This window comes from Rattus norvegicus, chromosome X (assembly GCF_021556685.1).
Source record: "Rattus norvegicus strain SHRSP/BbbUtx chromosome X, alternate assembly SHRSP_T2T, whole genome shotgun sequence".
Classification (NCBI taxonomy): Eukaryota; Metazoa; Chordata; class Mammalia; order Rodentia; family Muridae; genus Rattus; species Rattus norvegicus.
In genome coordinates, this window is record NC_141554.1 from 64,794,502 (window position 1) to 64,809,104 (window position 14,603).

General features: G+C 36.8%; 1 protein-coding gene across 5 annotated transcripts in view; it reads right to left on the bottom strand.

Moving 5' to 3' along the window:
- Positions 1–926: 926 nt before the first annotated feature.
- The window catches only part of Mageb18 (MAGE family member B18), a 756,240-nt gene continuing 742,563 nt past the window's right edge, over positions 927–14,603 (bottom strand). For 3 of the 5 annotated variants that reach the window (XM_087599980.1, XM_087599982.1, XM_087599981.1), the window contains one exon: positions 931–2,742. In XM_087599980.1, coding sequence (XP_087456106.1) covers positions 1,708–2,685 — 978 coding nt within the window. In that variant the 5' untranslated portion in view covers positions 2,686–2,742 and the 3' untranslated portion in view covers positions 931–1,707. Of the gene's footprint in view, positions 2,743–3,096; positions 3,182–14,603 lie in introns of those variants that run through there. The other 2 variants (NM_001044246.2, NM_001434087.1) reach the window with 2 other exon arrangements.

Below are 14,603 nucleotides of genomic sequence, written 5' to 3' on the forward strand. Positions count from 1 at the left end.
CCAGTGTAACCTTTATAAATCTCTTCCCTCTTTATCTCTCCCCTTCTCCCCAAAGAAGGGGAAGTCCCCCTTAGGTATCACCTTACCCTGAGACATTTAGTCCCAGCAAGGCTAAGCACATCCTCTCTCACTAAGGCCCAACCAGCTACTCCAGTTAGGGGAAGGATATGCAATGTCATTGCCTGATTAGTTTTAGCTAAATGACCATCCATTCTTTTCTTGCACCGCCCCCCCCTATATTTCACCTCCTTATTCCTTTGTATTATTTGTCCTTAGGTTTTAAAAGCTGTTTCATTTTATTACTCTTCTTCATACATTTGTTGTTATTTACTTGGAAAATTCTAAGGAGAAAGGCTGAGTATCTTTTTTTCTTACTTCCCCAACGTAAGTATTTTGTTTTATTATTTGAAACAATTTTTAAATTTAAATGTTTTGATCACATTCTTTTCCTCCCCTAAGTAATTCCAGTTCCTCTTTCCCTCCTTATCCAATTTTAAAAACAAACACCCAATGTAATAGCAACCCCCCCCCACAAAAACCCAGAAAGCAAAATAAAACCACATCAGAAAGAAAGAAAAACCCCTGCCAAACTGTAACCAACAAAGGCATGTACACACACACACACACACACACACACACACACACACACACACAGACAGACACACACACACACAAACACACACACACACACACTAAAACAAACAAAACAAAACTTGTGGAGTGCATTATATGTTGTTTAACTACTTCTGTACATGAGGACCATCTGTCTGACTGTTCTGGAGTGGTTACTATACCCCATGTTACTCTATTGGAGAAAACTGCTTTTCACTCTCCTGGGAGGTATTAAGTCCCCACTTCTAACAGAATAACTTTCAAAACGTGAGTGCTAATTAATATTGGATAATGAATAAACTGGTGAACATGAATTACAGCTTAAAAACTTTATTATCACCTAAATTCCACAGTAAAACAAATCAAAGTACATACATTTTATTTGTATACAATGAAGTGAAATAAAGAAAACTAAGAACTAAGTATCCTCTCATTATGCTACCTCAGTGTTATTTATCACCAACTATATTTTGACCCAGATTTTACTCACTGAGCCAGCAAAACGCTAATATTGAACAAACTGGTGATTCAAAATGACATAGAGCTCTCCCTTTCTTCCTATACATCTCTAAAAATAACAAAATAGTTAAGTCCAGTTAGTGCTACCCATATGGGTCCAGGTGTACATTAATCCACTGGGACATGGAGAACATACCAGCAGTCACACCCCTAAAGAAAAGTGACTCTTCCTCCCAAAACATCAAACTATAAATGTATAAGTGTTACTTATTTTACATTTTAAATTACTGAAACCTTTTACAAGAAACATCTGAAATATAACACAAAAAAGTGAAATGAAACTTAAATATGGCATAAAAATGCAACAGTGATATTCAATGTGCTCCTTCTAGAGTGTCTATCTACTATTTAAATTGTCCATTGTCCTTAATTTCCACAAAGAAAATCTTCCTCAGACTTCAACCTTTGGTGTATAACCTAGAATTAAAAGAGGGTAAAAGTAAAACTGGACTTTACTAATATAAACGAGAAATAGAAATATTATAAGCACTTGCTTCCTTCATAATATATTAACCTTCCACTATTAGGTAGCTTACTGACCTTTACAAATATTGGTGAAATAGTCTTAAACATTACTTAGTATGGGGGGGAGCTGTGCATCATGGCTCTTGAATATGAACTGGCCGTTGTAGCAGTGCGAGCCCTGGCTGCAGCCCTGGCTTGGGCTCTTTCTTCATCATCTTTCAGAGCTGCTTTATACAAGGTTGCGAAGGAATCTGGTGTAGTATCATGGATCTTGGCCCAAAACTCCAAGATTTTCATCTTGCTGATCTCAGCACGGGCTCTTGGACCCCACATGAATTCAAAAGATGGAGGATTGCTGTTGGGCACTTGTCGGTACTCCAAGTATTTTAGCTGTACCATATCTTCAGTGATGACCTTCTTAGGATCTCCATAGATGAAGTGTTTTCTATTAGCATATACACCCATCATACTCAGCACATTCCAGATCTCTGTTTCAGGGGCACAGTTATCTTTCATGAATATCACACCCAGCACAATCATTAGGAGGCCACTATTGGGCACTTTTTCTTCACCCATCACTCCATCAAAGGTATGTTCAAGTTTGTTAAAAAGGGCATAACAGTGCCTGTTTGGATCTACTTCCTTCAGATCAACACCAAAGGCCAGTTCCATGTGCTCTGAAGCTCTCTTCAGGATCTCATTGAAGTGATTCTTAGATGTTTTGATAACAGACTTCAGCATATCTGCCTTTGTGATAACTTCTTTCTTTTGATACTTCTCTATCAGGAATTGTACCAGTAAGACAACTTTGTGGTTTATAGGATCTTTACACCAGTCCTCAACGTCTTCAGAGTCATCCGAACTTTTCTCATCTAGGTTTTGGGCATGTGTATTTGCATATGTGTCTGAATAGGTAGAATAAGCTCCCATTGGCATGTTGGGAGGTGTAGGCATACCGGCAACAGGAATAGTCTGATGTGGACAGCCAAAGAAAGGACTTGGAGAGGCTTGTCCCTCCAGTGCATTTTTAGCACGGGCCTGGCGGCGCTTCTCACGGGCACGGAGCTTGCTCTTCTGGCCACGAGGCATGATGACTGTAGTGGGGACCACAGGTAATACTGCAAACAGGTTGAGGAAGAGGTCACCCTGGAAAACAGAGGACGAGATAATTTGTACAGTCTCTGTTGGTAGATGCTACTATTAAGCCATGAAAAGCTGCCTTGCGTGGTACCCTTAAGGGTACTACCTTAGGAACTCAAAAGGGAAGGGGAGATTTAGACCTTGTAGTCTCATTTCCAGCTCACAATATTAACTTTTCTCCTGACTGTTTCTCCTTTGCTGAAGGCTGCCTCTTCTATCCACCTTTCATCCCTGATTGCCAAACAGAAGCCTAAGGGCACAACAGCAGCAGTTGGAAGCACTCGAATTAAATCGTAGGGATAGGACTGGGTAAAATAGAGTCTCTTGGGGAGTCAGCGGGGTAAGTTTCCCGGAAGATACCTTGACAAACGGAGGTTCCTCACCGTACGCTCAAGCCAAAGCTTCCAAGAAGCTTCGCTGCCCTTGAAGAACAGCAGAAAACAACGGTCGCTGAAGAAAAGCGGATATTATGGTTATCCATTTCCGGTTATTATGGTTATCCAATTCTGGTCATGCCCACAGAGTCCGTTAAAGAGCAAACACGCATGCGCAGATGTAAATAGGAGGGGCTGTCAGTCAACTTTTGTTCTGAAGGCTCGTGCTTCCCAGAAATCTTCTAAAGTCTTTTCTTTGACTTTTCACTGTGGCTTGAAATTTTCACTCTCAGGAGCTGAGTGTACTTGCCTTAGATACAGGAACTCATTTCATTGAGAGTCCTGACTAGGAAATTAGAAGCCAAAGTCTAGCAGCTGTGCCATTTTATGACAGAAAACAGAAGTGGAATTTTGTGGCACATCTCCCATAGATGTCAATACCCCCGGTCCTCATTCAGCGTCTCACTGTGTTGTGTTACCATGTTGCTGTGCTACTCCCAATCTGCTACTGCAGAACATTCCCACCAGGTAAGACATTAAATATTGAAACAATTTAAATATGGTTGGTATCTAAACAATAATAATATCATATTTAATATGAATAGACCTATCTTATGATATGAATTGGGATGTCCTTTACCTAGTTTGTCAGTAAAATTTCAAACTGTCTTTGCTAAAGATTTTGTGTTTTAATTCTTTTCCTATTAATATTTTGGCATTTTAAAAATTAAAACTTATATAGGAAACAAATATAAATACTTGTAGAGTATGGTGTAAGTGTTCAACAAACTTTTATATTGAGTAATGTTTAAATTATGACAAATATATTTATCACTGCAAAAATTACCTGTGGTCAAAATATATTTTCATTGTAGCTTGTTCAAAACATGGTGTAGTTTTGATTAATGGTCACCTTACTGTGCACTAGCATACCATAATTTTTTTTTAAATTTCAGTATCCATTGAAAAGCCTGTGACCATATCTCTGTCTCTGAGTCTTCCCATTTTTATAACCAATATTCGACTCCCAAGTTCTGTGTGTCAGCTTTTATAAAAAGTGAATGGGACTGCTTATATGTATTGAGTATATTACATGTAAAAGGATGGGATTTACAGCTCATCTATTCATGTTTCTATTAAAATAGCTTACTATGTAAAAACAATAAGTTAACTTTCACATGACGGTATTTTCACAGGTATAGCCAAGGTAGTATATCACAATGAAGGGAACTACTTGGCATGCTCATTTAGAATGAGGACAACAGGCTTTTAGTGATAACTGGGTTTCAGCATACATCTGAACCTGACAGACCTGCCCCTGGCCTCAGTATCTGTTATATTACCTTGTCATATAATACTTATTTTTGTCACTGTTCATATTAATCAACTTTGTCACTGTGAGAAAATAGTCAACATGACCAAGCCAGATGAGAAAATGTTTATTTTGGCTCATACTTTCTAAAGTTTTAGTCCACTGACATCTGGTTCTATTGTTTCTCTGTCTGTGATAGCATGTAAACATAGAAACTGTATAGGTAATCTTATGGTAGCCAGGCAGCACAGAGAGGGTGGAGAGGTTTAGGAACAAGACTATACTGTTTTAGGATATGAAAAGAGTATTCAATAGCCAAGCCATAACAATGATATATATTGAAACAAAAGAAGAAACTTATATAGGTAACATGCAAGTTCTATTTTAATATTTCAAGAATAATAATACAATTTTTTGAGAGGGAATAAACTGATAAAGACAAGAACACATTAATAATGATGATGATGATGATGATAAAATAATAATAAAAATAAATACATAGTTGTTGTTGTTGTTGTTGTTGTAACTAGCTAGTGTTTAAAAAGTTTTCCTTGGTTAAGAAAGTAAAAATTATGGGAACTTAACAGGGGAAATTGATGACCAAAGAGACAAAATTAATTATTTCAAGTACTAATTGTTTTTACATATTTACCTGTAGGGTGTTAATATAAAATTCTTAAATTAAGAATAGAGTAACTGACTCCTACTAAACAAAGATAAAATTTCATGGGCTAGGAATGTAGCATAGAAATACAGCACTTGCCTACCATGTAAGAAGTCCTGGGTTCAATTTTTAGTACACAGTAAAAGAAAGGCCAAAACCCCCAAAGATAATACATTTACAAAGTATAGTTTTGGTATTATGGTTTTGAGAACATTTAAAATTGATTCAATTATCTGACCTTAGTGAGAGAAGGCACATCTAACCCGGGAGACTTGAGGCCCCAAGGGAGTCGGGAGGTCTGGTGGGCTGGGGGTAGGGACTTGAGGACATCCTCTTGGAGACTGGGGAGGAGGAATGGGATGAGCAACAGTCAGAGGATGGACCTGGAGGGGGATAATGACTGGAATGTAAAAAAAGACTAAAGAATAATAAGTAAGTAAATAAATAAATAAATAAATAAATAATGAATGTTTGAATTTGCTGTTTGCTTGTAGTTTTACTTCTATTAGAATGTTAAGATCTTAGCCTCTCAGAATATACTGGTTACTTACAGGGCAGGTAAGTTAGGAATTGCCATAAATTTTGATAAGCCCTAAGAAAGAAAATTTATTCAGACTAGTTTCACAGACTAATTTATAGTTATAAAATGTAACTGAATTATATAATATGGTTAATAATGATCCCTATTCTTTTTTTTCTTTTCTTTTGTTTTTTTCGGAGCTGGGGACCGAACCCAGGGCCTTGCGCTTGCTAGGCAAGCGCTCTACCACTGAGCTAAATCCCCAACCCCGATCCCTATTCTTTATACTAAAATATCTGCTTGTAATTGAACAATGGGTATACTGAAGAAGGAAGTATGGATATAGGAAAGATATTTATAAAATTTAATTGATTAATTGAAGACATATAACATATAAGAAATCATTTTGCATTGTCTTCTTTAGCTATTGTATGAGCTGTAATAGCTTAAGAGGCTTTTTATAATTTGACGTAATTGATAGTTACTGGAACTTTGGCAATGTTATGAAAGCAGCAAATAATAAATGAAAAAGCTAGAGAAGTGGCTTGTGGGAAAAAAATCCTTTATGTATAAGGAACTTTAATTTCATGAACTTGTTAAGTACTTACTGTTGTATGTATCACTTTAATAATTAAATAATTGTTAAATATTCATCTCACTTATTAAATTAATATTAAATTCTCTAGAAGGAAAGCAGTGAATATATTTTTATTATAAGATTGCTGTCAATGGCAGAATAGTTATAAGCATATACTTGAGAAAACTCACAAGCTTAATTCTTTAGAAAGTCAACAGCTGTTACTTAATGGAATATTATATTTTGTACTCAAATCACATAGGACTCTCAAGGTCAGATTTTTGCATTTCTAGGATAAGGATATGATCTAAAAATTGAAAATCATAAAAAAATTTTCCCAATTTAATGTTTTCTGTGGTACATAATACGGAATGCAAATTTCAGAACAAAGTTAATGTTTTGCGATGTAATTTGACCATATAATAGACAGGGGACTGAATTTAACAATGTAAGTAAAAATTGGGCAGATCTTGCCTTCACAGAGCTGATTAGTATTTATTGGGGAAAAAAGATAAAAATCCAACATAAACACATTTTTCTAAGGTGGTTAAATGTTTTACACATTTATTTATTTATTTATTTATTTATTTATTTATTTATTTATTCATTAATTTATTCATGCTACAGCCTGATCACAGCCCTCTCCCTCCCCTCCTCCAAGTCCCACCCTCAGACCCCTTGTCCTCTTTTTTCAGAGAAAGGAAGGCCCCCATGCGCAACAACCCACCCTGCTACATCAAGTTACAACAGGATTAAATGCATCCTCACCCACCAATGCCAGATAATACATTCAAAGGTAAAAGTATCCAAAGGCAGGCAACAGAGTCAGGCATAGCCTCTACTCTAATATGTAGAAATGTACAAGCAAATTGACCCAACAGGATTGGAAAGCATATCCTGGGAAATTAGTATTCAAAATTAGAAAGAAAGGATGAAAATCATTTAGATTGCAAAGTGATGAAGTTCAAGGACTATTTCTTTTAAGGAATTGCTTGTGCAAATGTCTGATTGAGGGATGAGCTTAGTACAGTCAATAACTATAAGACCTCTTTAGCATGAATGCAAAGTGAGAGGGAAGATCTATACTAACACTGAAAAATGAAAAGGAAACAATAACAGCTTTAAAGCAAGGGAAAAATCTGATAAGGTATATGTTTTATAAAAAGATTACTGTGGCTTTAATTTAGATATAAACATTTGTATGATACACACACACACAACACATGCACAGTCACACACAAATGCACACAATGTTATAGAAAACAGAATTGGGATGTTGTTACTTTCAGTATGCTGGAACATGAGACAGAGTTATGTGAATAGATTGGAAAGCAGAATGTTGAGTAACATTTTCAAGCATTAAATATTAGTTTAAATAAGGATGGCATATTAAGGGACCATGTCAAAAGCATCTATTTTTTTATGAAGCATATGAAACTTCTCACTCGCATCACCTACTAAAATTGAGAATTGTTTAAATGTTCAGTTAACTCAGAAGGTAAGATTGATGAGAGTGTATTTAATTTAGAAATGTGATTCTGAACTTGATGGGAAAAAAGCTGTATTAGAAGTATTTTTATTTTGATAATTATTCAAGCAAAGCTTTGAGAGAAGCAGGAATATCTGAACACTGAGAGAAAAGTCTGAGCTTGAACTACATACCTAAACATATGTGAAAATGGAATAAATACATATTAATGGGTTTTGTAAGGATGATAATGAAAGACCCCCTCCCAGAAAGGGAATTGTACAAGCCCAAGGCCCTCAACTATAGAAGTAAAAAGTAAGTTTTTAGATACACAGACTCAGAACTAAAATAAGCCTGGGAAAGTTCAGATGTGTCCAAGCTTTGTGGGACAAGCTGACCCATCATTTAGACGAAACAGACCATAAAAGAAAACAAAATACAGAAACCAGTCTAAATTATTGATATTGCTTTATGGGCCACCTAACAAGAGATAAGCCCCTAGCCCCTGACATTCCGGATGCCCCAACCTGCACGTATTCTCTTGCTGTGTGACAACCTCATTTGAATAGCCAATTGGGTGTAACCATACATCTGCGCCTCACTTGAATCCACCAACCATGCATCTGCTTCTGTAAGCCTACTTCTGCTCCCCAATACCCTATAAAAACCCATCCCTGGTTCTGCTAGGCACGCCAGTCTTCCGAATTGACTGGGACGCCCACAGATACCTGTGTATCCTGATCAATAAAAATCCTCTTGCAGATTGCAGCCTGTGGACTCGGACTGGTTATTGGGCTCGAGGATCTCCCTCCTGAGGGAAGATTCTCCCTGAGAGTCTTACAATAATAGAGGATGAGAAAAGAAATATGAAAATGTTTCAATATTTAAGAATGAATACAGAAATGTGTTCATAGTAGAGGATGTAAAACACATGCTTTTTCATAGTGTGCAGTTCCCATAAAAAGGTTATAAACATTTCATCCTTAGTTAAGAAAATAGCGAACACTCATTAAATGTTAATAGAGAAGTTAATATGTGTGAACAATTGTACACTAGAAGAATTTATATTCTATAAAAATTTAACACTATCATTAAGATTTCTCATTATAGCATCTATTGTAGCTAAATAAAAATGGAATTCAATATTTGTTTTATATACAAAATTTATTGAAAACGTTGGGAAAATAGCCATTTTATTGTTTCATTTATTCAATGGGCTACTTGATTTTCTGTATTTAGTTTTCTGAGTCCTTTGTATATCCTAGATATTCATCCTATGTCAGATGTATAGATGGCAAACAGCATAAAGCGTATATTCTGTTGAAAGAAAGCATATATTCTGTTGAAAGGGGCATCATAGTGCTATGTGAAGACAAAACACTGAATGAATGTTAGGATACAAACTAAGAAGCACAAGCCAGTATTTTTAGGATTCAGTGTGTAAAGACAGAGAAGCAGCTATAAGTTCAGTGCCATCCTGATCTACATAGTGAATTCTCCGGGAGCTCAGGCTACGTAATAAGACCTGATCTAAAAAAAAAAAAAAAAGATGCATTATTGGATTTTCCTAGACAAAGTTATTTGTATTTTTATTAAGTTGAATATTCACTGATTAGTTCTAATTTTGATTTCCATTTGTACAGCATTTAAAAATGTCAGTTCACAAATGCATTTTTAATGCTCTAAAATTTAAGAGAAAAGAAAAAATATTTCTGTGTAATATATAAATATCAAGTCGATAACACTTAATTTTATTAAAATAACATTATCGTTATTAAAGTATATAGCTTGGCATTTAAATAGATACTTCCTTTTATTTTCAAGGGTATGTGGTTTATAATTTCCATTGCAATCATGTTATATATGATGAAAAAACCCACTGAACCTTAGGATACATAGGGTAATAAAATTTTATTTTCTCAGAATAAGAAAATAACCTTTGAATTAATTAACTTCTTCATTGCTTAGACACATTAGTGTATTTTTTCAGAACTCAAGAAACCCTCACCAAAGTTATTTTTCTGGTCTTATTTATTATTATTATTATTATTATTATTATATCGCTTTTTACAGTCAAGTCATTATCCCACACCCAGATCTGCCCTCTGACTCTTCCTCATCCCATGCTTCCTTTCCCATCTCCAAGAGGATGCCCCCACCCACCACCCTCACTCCACCAGGCCTCCCCACTCCTGGGGGGCCTCAAGTCTCTGCAGGATTAGGTGAAACTTCTCTCACTGAGACAGTCTTCTGCTGGATATGTGCCAGGGGTCTTAGTCCAGCTCTTGAATGCTGACTGGCTGGTGGCTTCAGTGTCTGAGAGATCTTGGGAGTCCAGGTTAGTTGAGATTGCTGGTTTCAACTTCCTATGGTGTCACCCTCCTCCTCAGCTTCTTCCAGCTTTTCTCTAATTCAATCACAGGGATCCCTAGCTTCACCCCATTGGTTGGGTGTAAGTGTCTGAATCTGACAATTTCAGCTGCTTGTCATTAAATTTAAATTCTTTTGCATCTCTGTTTAATCTCAGTTAAGATAACTGATGAGGCATGGGTATATTTTTTTTCATTTTGATATGTTATTCATAAGAAATGTTAGATTTTTAAGTGAGGGAAACATTATTTTTTAAGCTTTAGATATAGTCTTGAGATTTCTCCTAGGGTTCTACTGCCATTTAATTGGAGAAGGTTTACATCACCTAATAATGCCACTCCCTGGGCTGAACAAATACAATCACAAGGTTTATGTGTAATTTTTTTATTTCTTTCTGGGTAAATATTAAACTGAATTTTTCTTTGATGCTTTTAAATAAGTGCAACTATAAAACAAATCTCTGAGATATTCATGGCAATGAAGTAAAGTATAAATGGATAAAAAAAAAAGAGCCAAACCATCCAGTGGAAAAAAGATAGCATTTTCAACAAATGGTGCTGGTTCAACTGGAGGTCAGCATGTAGAAGAATGCAAATTGATCCATTCTTATCACCTTGTACAAAGCTTAAGTCCAAGTGGATCAAGGACCTCCACATCAAACCAGATACACTCAAACTAATAGAAGAAAAAGTGGGGAAGAGCCTTGAATACATGGGCACTGGAGAAATTTTCCTGAACAAAACACCAATGGCTTATGCTCTGAGATCAAGAGTCAACAAATGGAACCTCATAAAATTGCAAAGCTTTTATAAGGCAAAGGACCAGAGAGCTCTGAAGACCAATGTTCTCTTCTGTCTCTAGTGTTGGAGTTATACCTGTAACCGTGCCTAGCATTTTAAATAAGTAATGGTGGATTCAAACATATGGTCCTTATGCTTGTGCAGCAAGCACTTTACCCAATGAGCCATATCCCTAACTCTTATTATTCTTTCTATGACCCATTCATCATTCAATAATGTGTTGTTCATTGTTCATGAGTTTGTGTGTGTTCTCTAATTTCGCTTAACTATTGATTTCAAGTTTTACCCCATTGTGATCTGATAGACTACAATAACATATTTCAGTTTTTCTGTAATTGCTAATGCTTATTGTTGTTGTCATTGTGTTATATTATCTAGTTTGGAGAAAGTCTCAGGGGCTACTAAGAGGATTCAGTGTTTGAATGGAATGTTCTGTGGCTGTTAAGAGCTATGATATCATTTAACTCAGTTGTTTGCCATGAGGGCACAAATATTTTCTGTGTGTCTGTCCTTTTCTTTGCAACAGGAAATATTTAGGACATTGCATCTTGTGGAAGTAATAAAACATACATAAGAACAAGTTATGGAGTTCTCTGCACCCAAATCCCGTGGGAGGGAGAGCTAAACCTTCAGAGAGGCAGACACGCCTGGGAAACCAGAAGAGACTGCACTCTGCACACATCTCTGACGCCAGAGGAAAACACCAAACGCCATCTGGAACCCTGGTGCACGGAGGCTCCCTGAAAGGGTGGCACAGATCTTCCTGGTTGCTGCCGCTGTGGAGAGCTTGTAGGCAGCACCCCACGAGCAAACTTGAGCCTCGGGACCACAGGTAAGACCAACTTTCCTGCTGCAAGTGACCTGCCACACCAGACACAGGCCCACAGGAACAGCTGAAGGCCTGTGGATAGGAAAAACTACACGCCCGAAAGCAGAACACTCTGTCCACATAACTGGCTGAAAGAAAACAGGAAAACAGGTCTACAGCACTCCTGACACACAGGCTTATAGGACAGTCTAGCCACTGTCAGACATAGCAGAAGAAAGTATCACTACAGATAATCTGATGGCGAGAGGCAAGCACAGGAACCCAAGTAACAGAAACCAAGACTACATGGCATCATCTGAGCCCAATTCTCCCACCAAAGCAAACACAGAATATCCAAACACACCAGAAAAGCAAGATCTAGTTTCAAAATCATATTTGATCATGATGCTAGAGGACTTCAAGAAAGACGTAAAGAACTCCCTTAGAGAACAAGTAGAAGCCTACAGAGAGGAATCGCAAAAATCCCTGAAAGAATTCCAGGAAATCATAAATAAATAAGTAGAAGCCCATGGAGAGGAGTCACAAAAATCCCTGAAAGAATTCCAGGAAATCATAAATAAACAAGTAGAAACCCATAGAGAGGAGTCACAAAAATCCCTGAAAGAATTCCAGGAAAACACAATCAAACAGTTGAAGGAATTAAAAATGGAAATAGAAGCAATCAAGAAAGAACACATGGAAACAACCCTGGATATAGAAAACCAAAAGAAGAGACAAGGAGCTGTAGATACGAGCTTCACCAACAGAATACAAGAGATGGAAGAGAGAATCTCAGGAGCAGAAGATTCCATAGAAATCATTGACTCAACTGTCAAAGATAATGTAAAGCGGAAAAAGCTACTGGTTCAAAACATACAGGAAATCAAATTTACACAAAACAAAACCAAATTTACACAATATCTTTCTACAAATCCAGCACTACAAAGGATAATAAATGGTAAAGCCCAACATAAGGAGGCAAGCTATACCGTAGAAGAAACAAGAAACTAATCGTCTTGGCAACAAAACAAAGAGAAGAAAAGCACACAAACATAACCAGGACTCAATGAGAAGATCAAACCTAAGGATAATAGGTATAGAAGAGAGTGAAGACTCCCAGCTCAAAGGACCAGTAAATATCTTCAACAAAATCATAGAAGAAAACTTCCCTAACCTAAAAAAAGAGATACCCATAGGCATACAAGAAGCCTACAGAACTCCAAATAGATTGGACCAGAAAAGAAACACCTCCCGTCACATAATAGTCAAAACACCGAACGCACAAAATAAAGAAAGAATATTAAAAGCAGGAAGGGAAAAAGGTCAAGTAACATATAAAGGCAGACCTATCAGAATCACACCAGACTTTTCGCCAGAAACTATGAAAGCCAGAAGATCCTGGACAGATGTCCTACAGACCCTAAGAGAACACAAATGCCAGCCCAGGTTACTGTATCCTGCAAAACTCTCAATTAACATAGATGGAGAAACCAAGATATTCCATGACAAAACCAAATTTACACAATATCTTTCTACAAATCCAGCACTACAAAGGATAATAAATGGTAAAGCCCAACATAAGGAGGCAAGCTATACCGTAGAAGAAACAAGAAACTAATCGTCTTGGCAACAAAACAAAGAGAAGAAAAGCACACAAACATAACCTCACATCCAAATATGAATATAACAGGAAGCAATAATCACTATTCCTTAATATCTCTCAACATCAATGGCCTCAACTCCCCAATAAAAAGACATAGATTAACAAACTGGATACGCAACGAGGACCCGGCATTCTGCTGCCTACAGGAAACACACCTCAGAGACAAAGACAGACACTACCTCAGAGTGAAAGGCTGGAAAACAACTTTCCAAGCAAATGGTCAGAAGAAGGAAGCTGGAGTAGCCATTCTAATATCAAATAAAATCAATTTTCAACTAAAATTCATCAAAAAAGATAAGGAAGGACACTTCATATTCATCAAAGGAAAAATCCACCAAGATGAACTCTCAATCCTAAATATCTATGCCCCAAATACAAGGGCACCTACATAGGTAAAGAAACCTTACTAAAGCTCAAAACACACATTGCACCTCACACAATAATAGTAGGAGACTTCAACACCCCACTCTCCTCAATGGACAGATCATGGAAACAGAACTTAAACAGAGACGTAGACAGACTAAGAGAAGTCATGAGCCAAATGAACTTAAAAGATATTTATAGAACATTCTACCCTAAAGCAAAAGGATATACCTTCTTGTCAGCTCTTCATGGTACTTTCTCCAACATTGACCATATAATTGGTCAAAAAACAGGCCTCAACAGGTACAGAAAGATAGAAATAATCCCATGCGTGCTATCGGACCACCACGGCCAAAAATGGTCTTCAATAACAATAAGGGAAGAATGCCCACATATAGGGGGAAATTGAACAATGCTCTACGCAATGATAACCTGGTCAAGGAAGAAATAAAGAAAGAAATTAAAGACTTTTTCGAATTTAATGAAAATGAAGGTACAACATACCCAAACTTATGGGACACAACGAAAGCTGTGCTAAGAGGAAAACTCATAGCGCTGAGTGCCTGCAGAAAGAAACAGGAAAGAGCATATGTCAGCAGCTTGACAGCACACCTAAAAGCTCTAGAACAAAAAGAAGCAAATACACCCAGGAGGAGTAGAAGGCAGGAAATAATCAAACTCAGAGCTGAAATCAACCAAGTAGAAACAAAAAGGACCATAGAAAGAATCAACAGAACCAAAAGGTGGTTCTTTGAGAAAATCAACAAGATAGATAAACCCTTAGCCAGACTAATGAGAGGACACAGAGAGTGTGTCCAAATTAACAAAATCAGAAATGAAATGGGAGACATAACTACAGATTCAGAGGAAATTCAAAAAATCATCAGATCTTACTATAAAACCCTATATTCAACAAAACTTGAAAATCTGCAGGAAATGGACAATTTC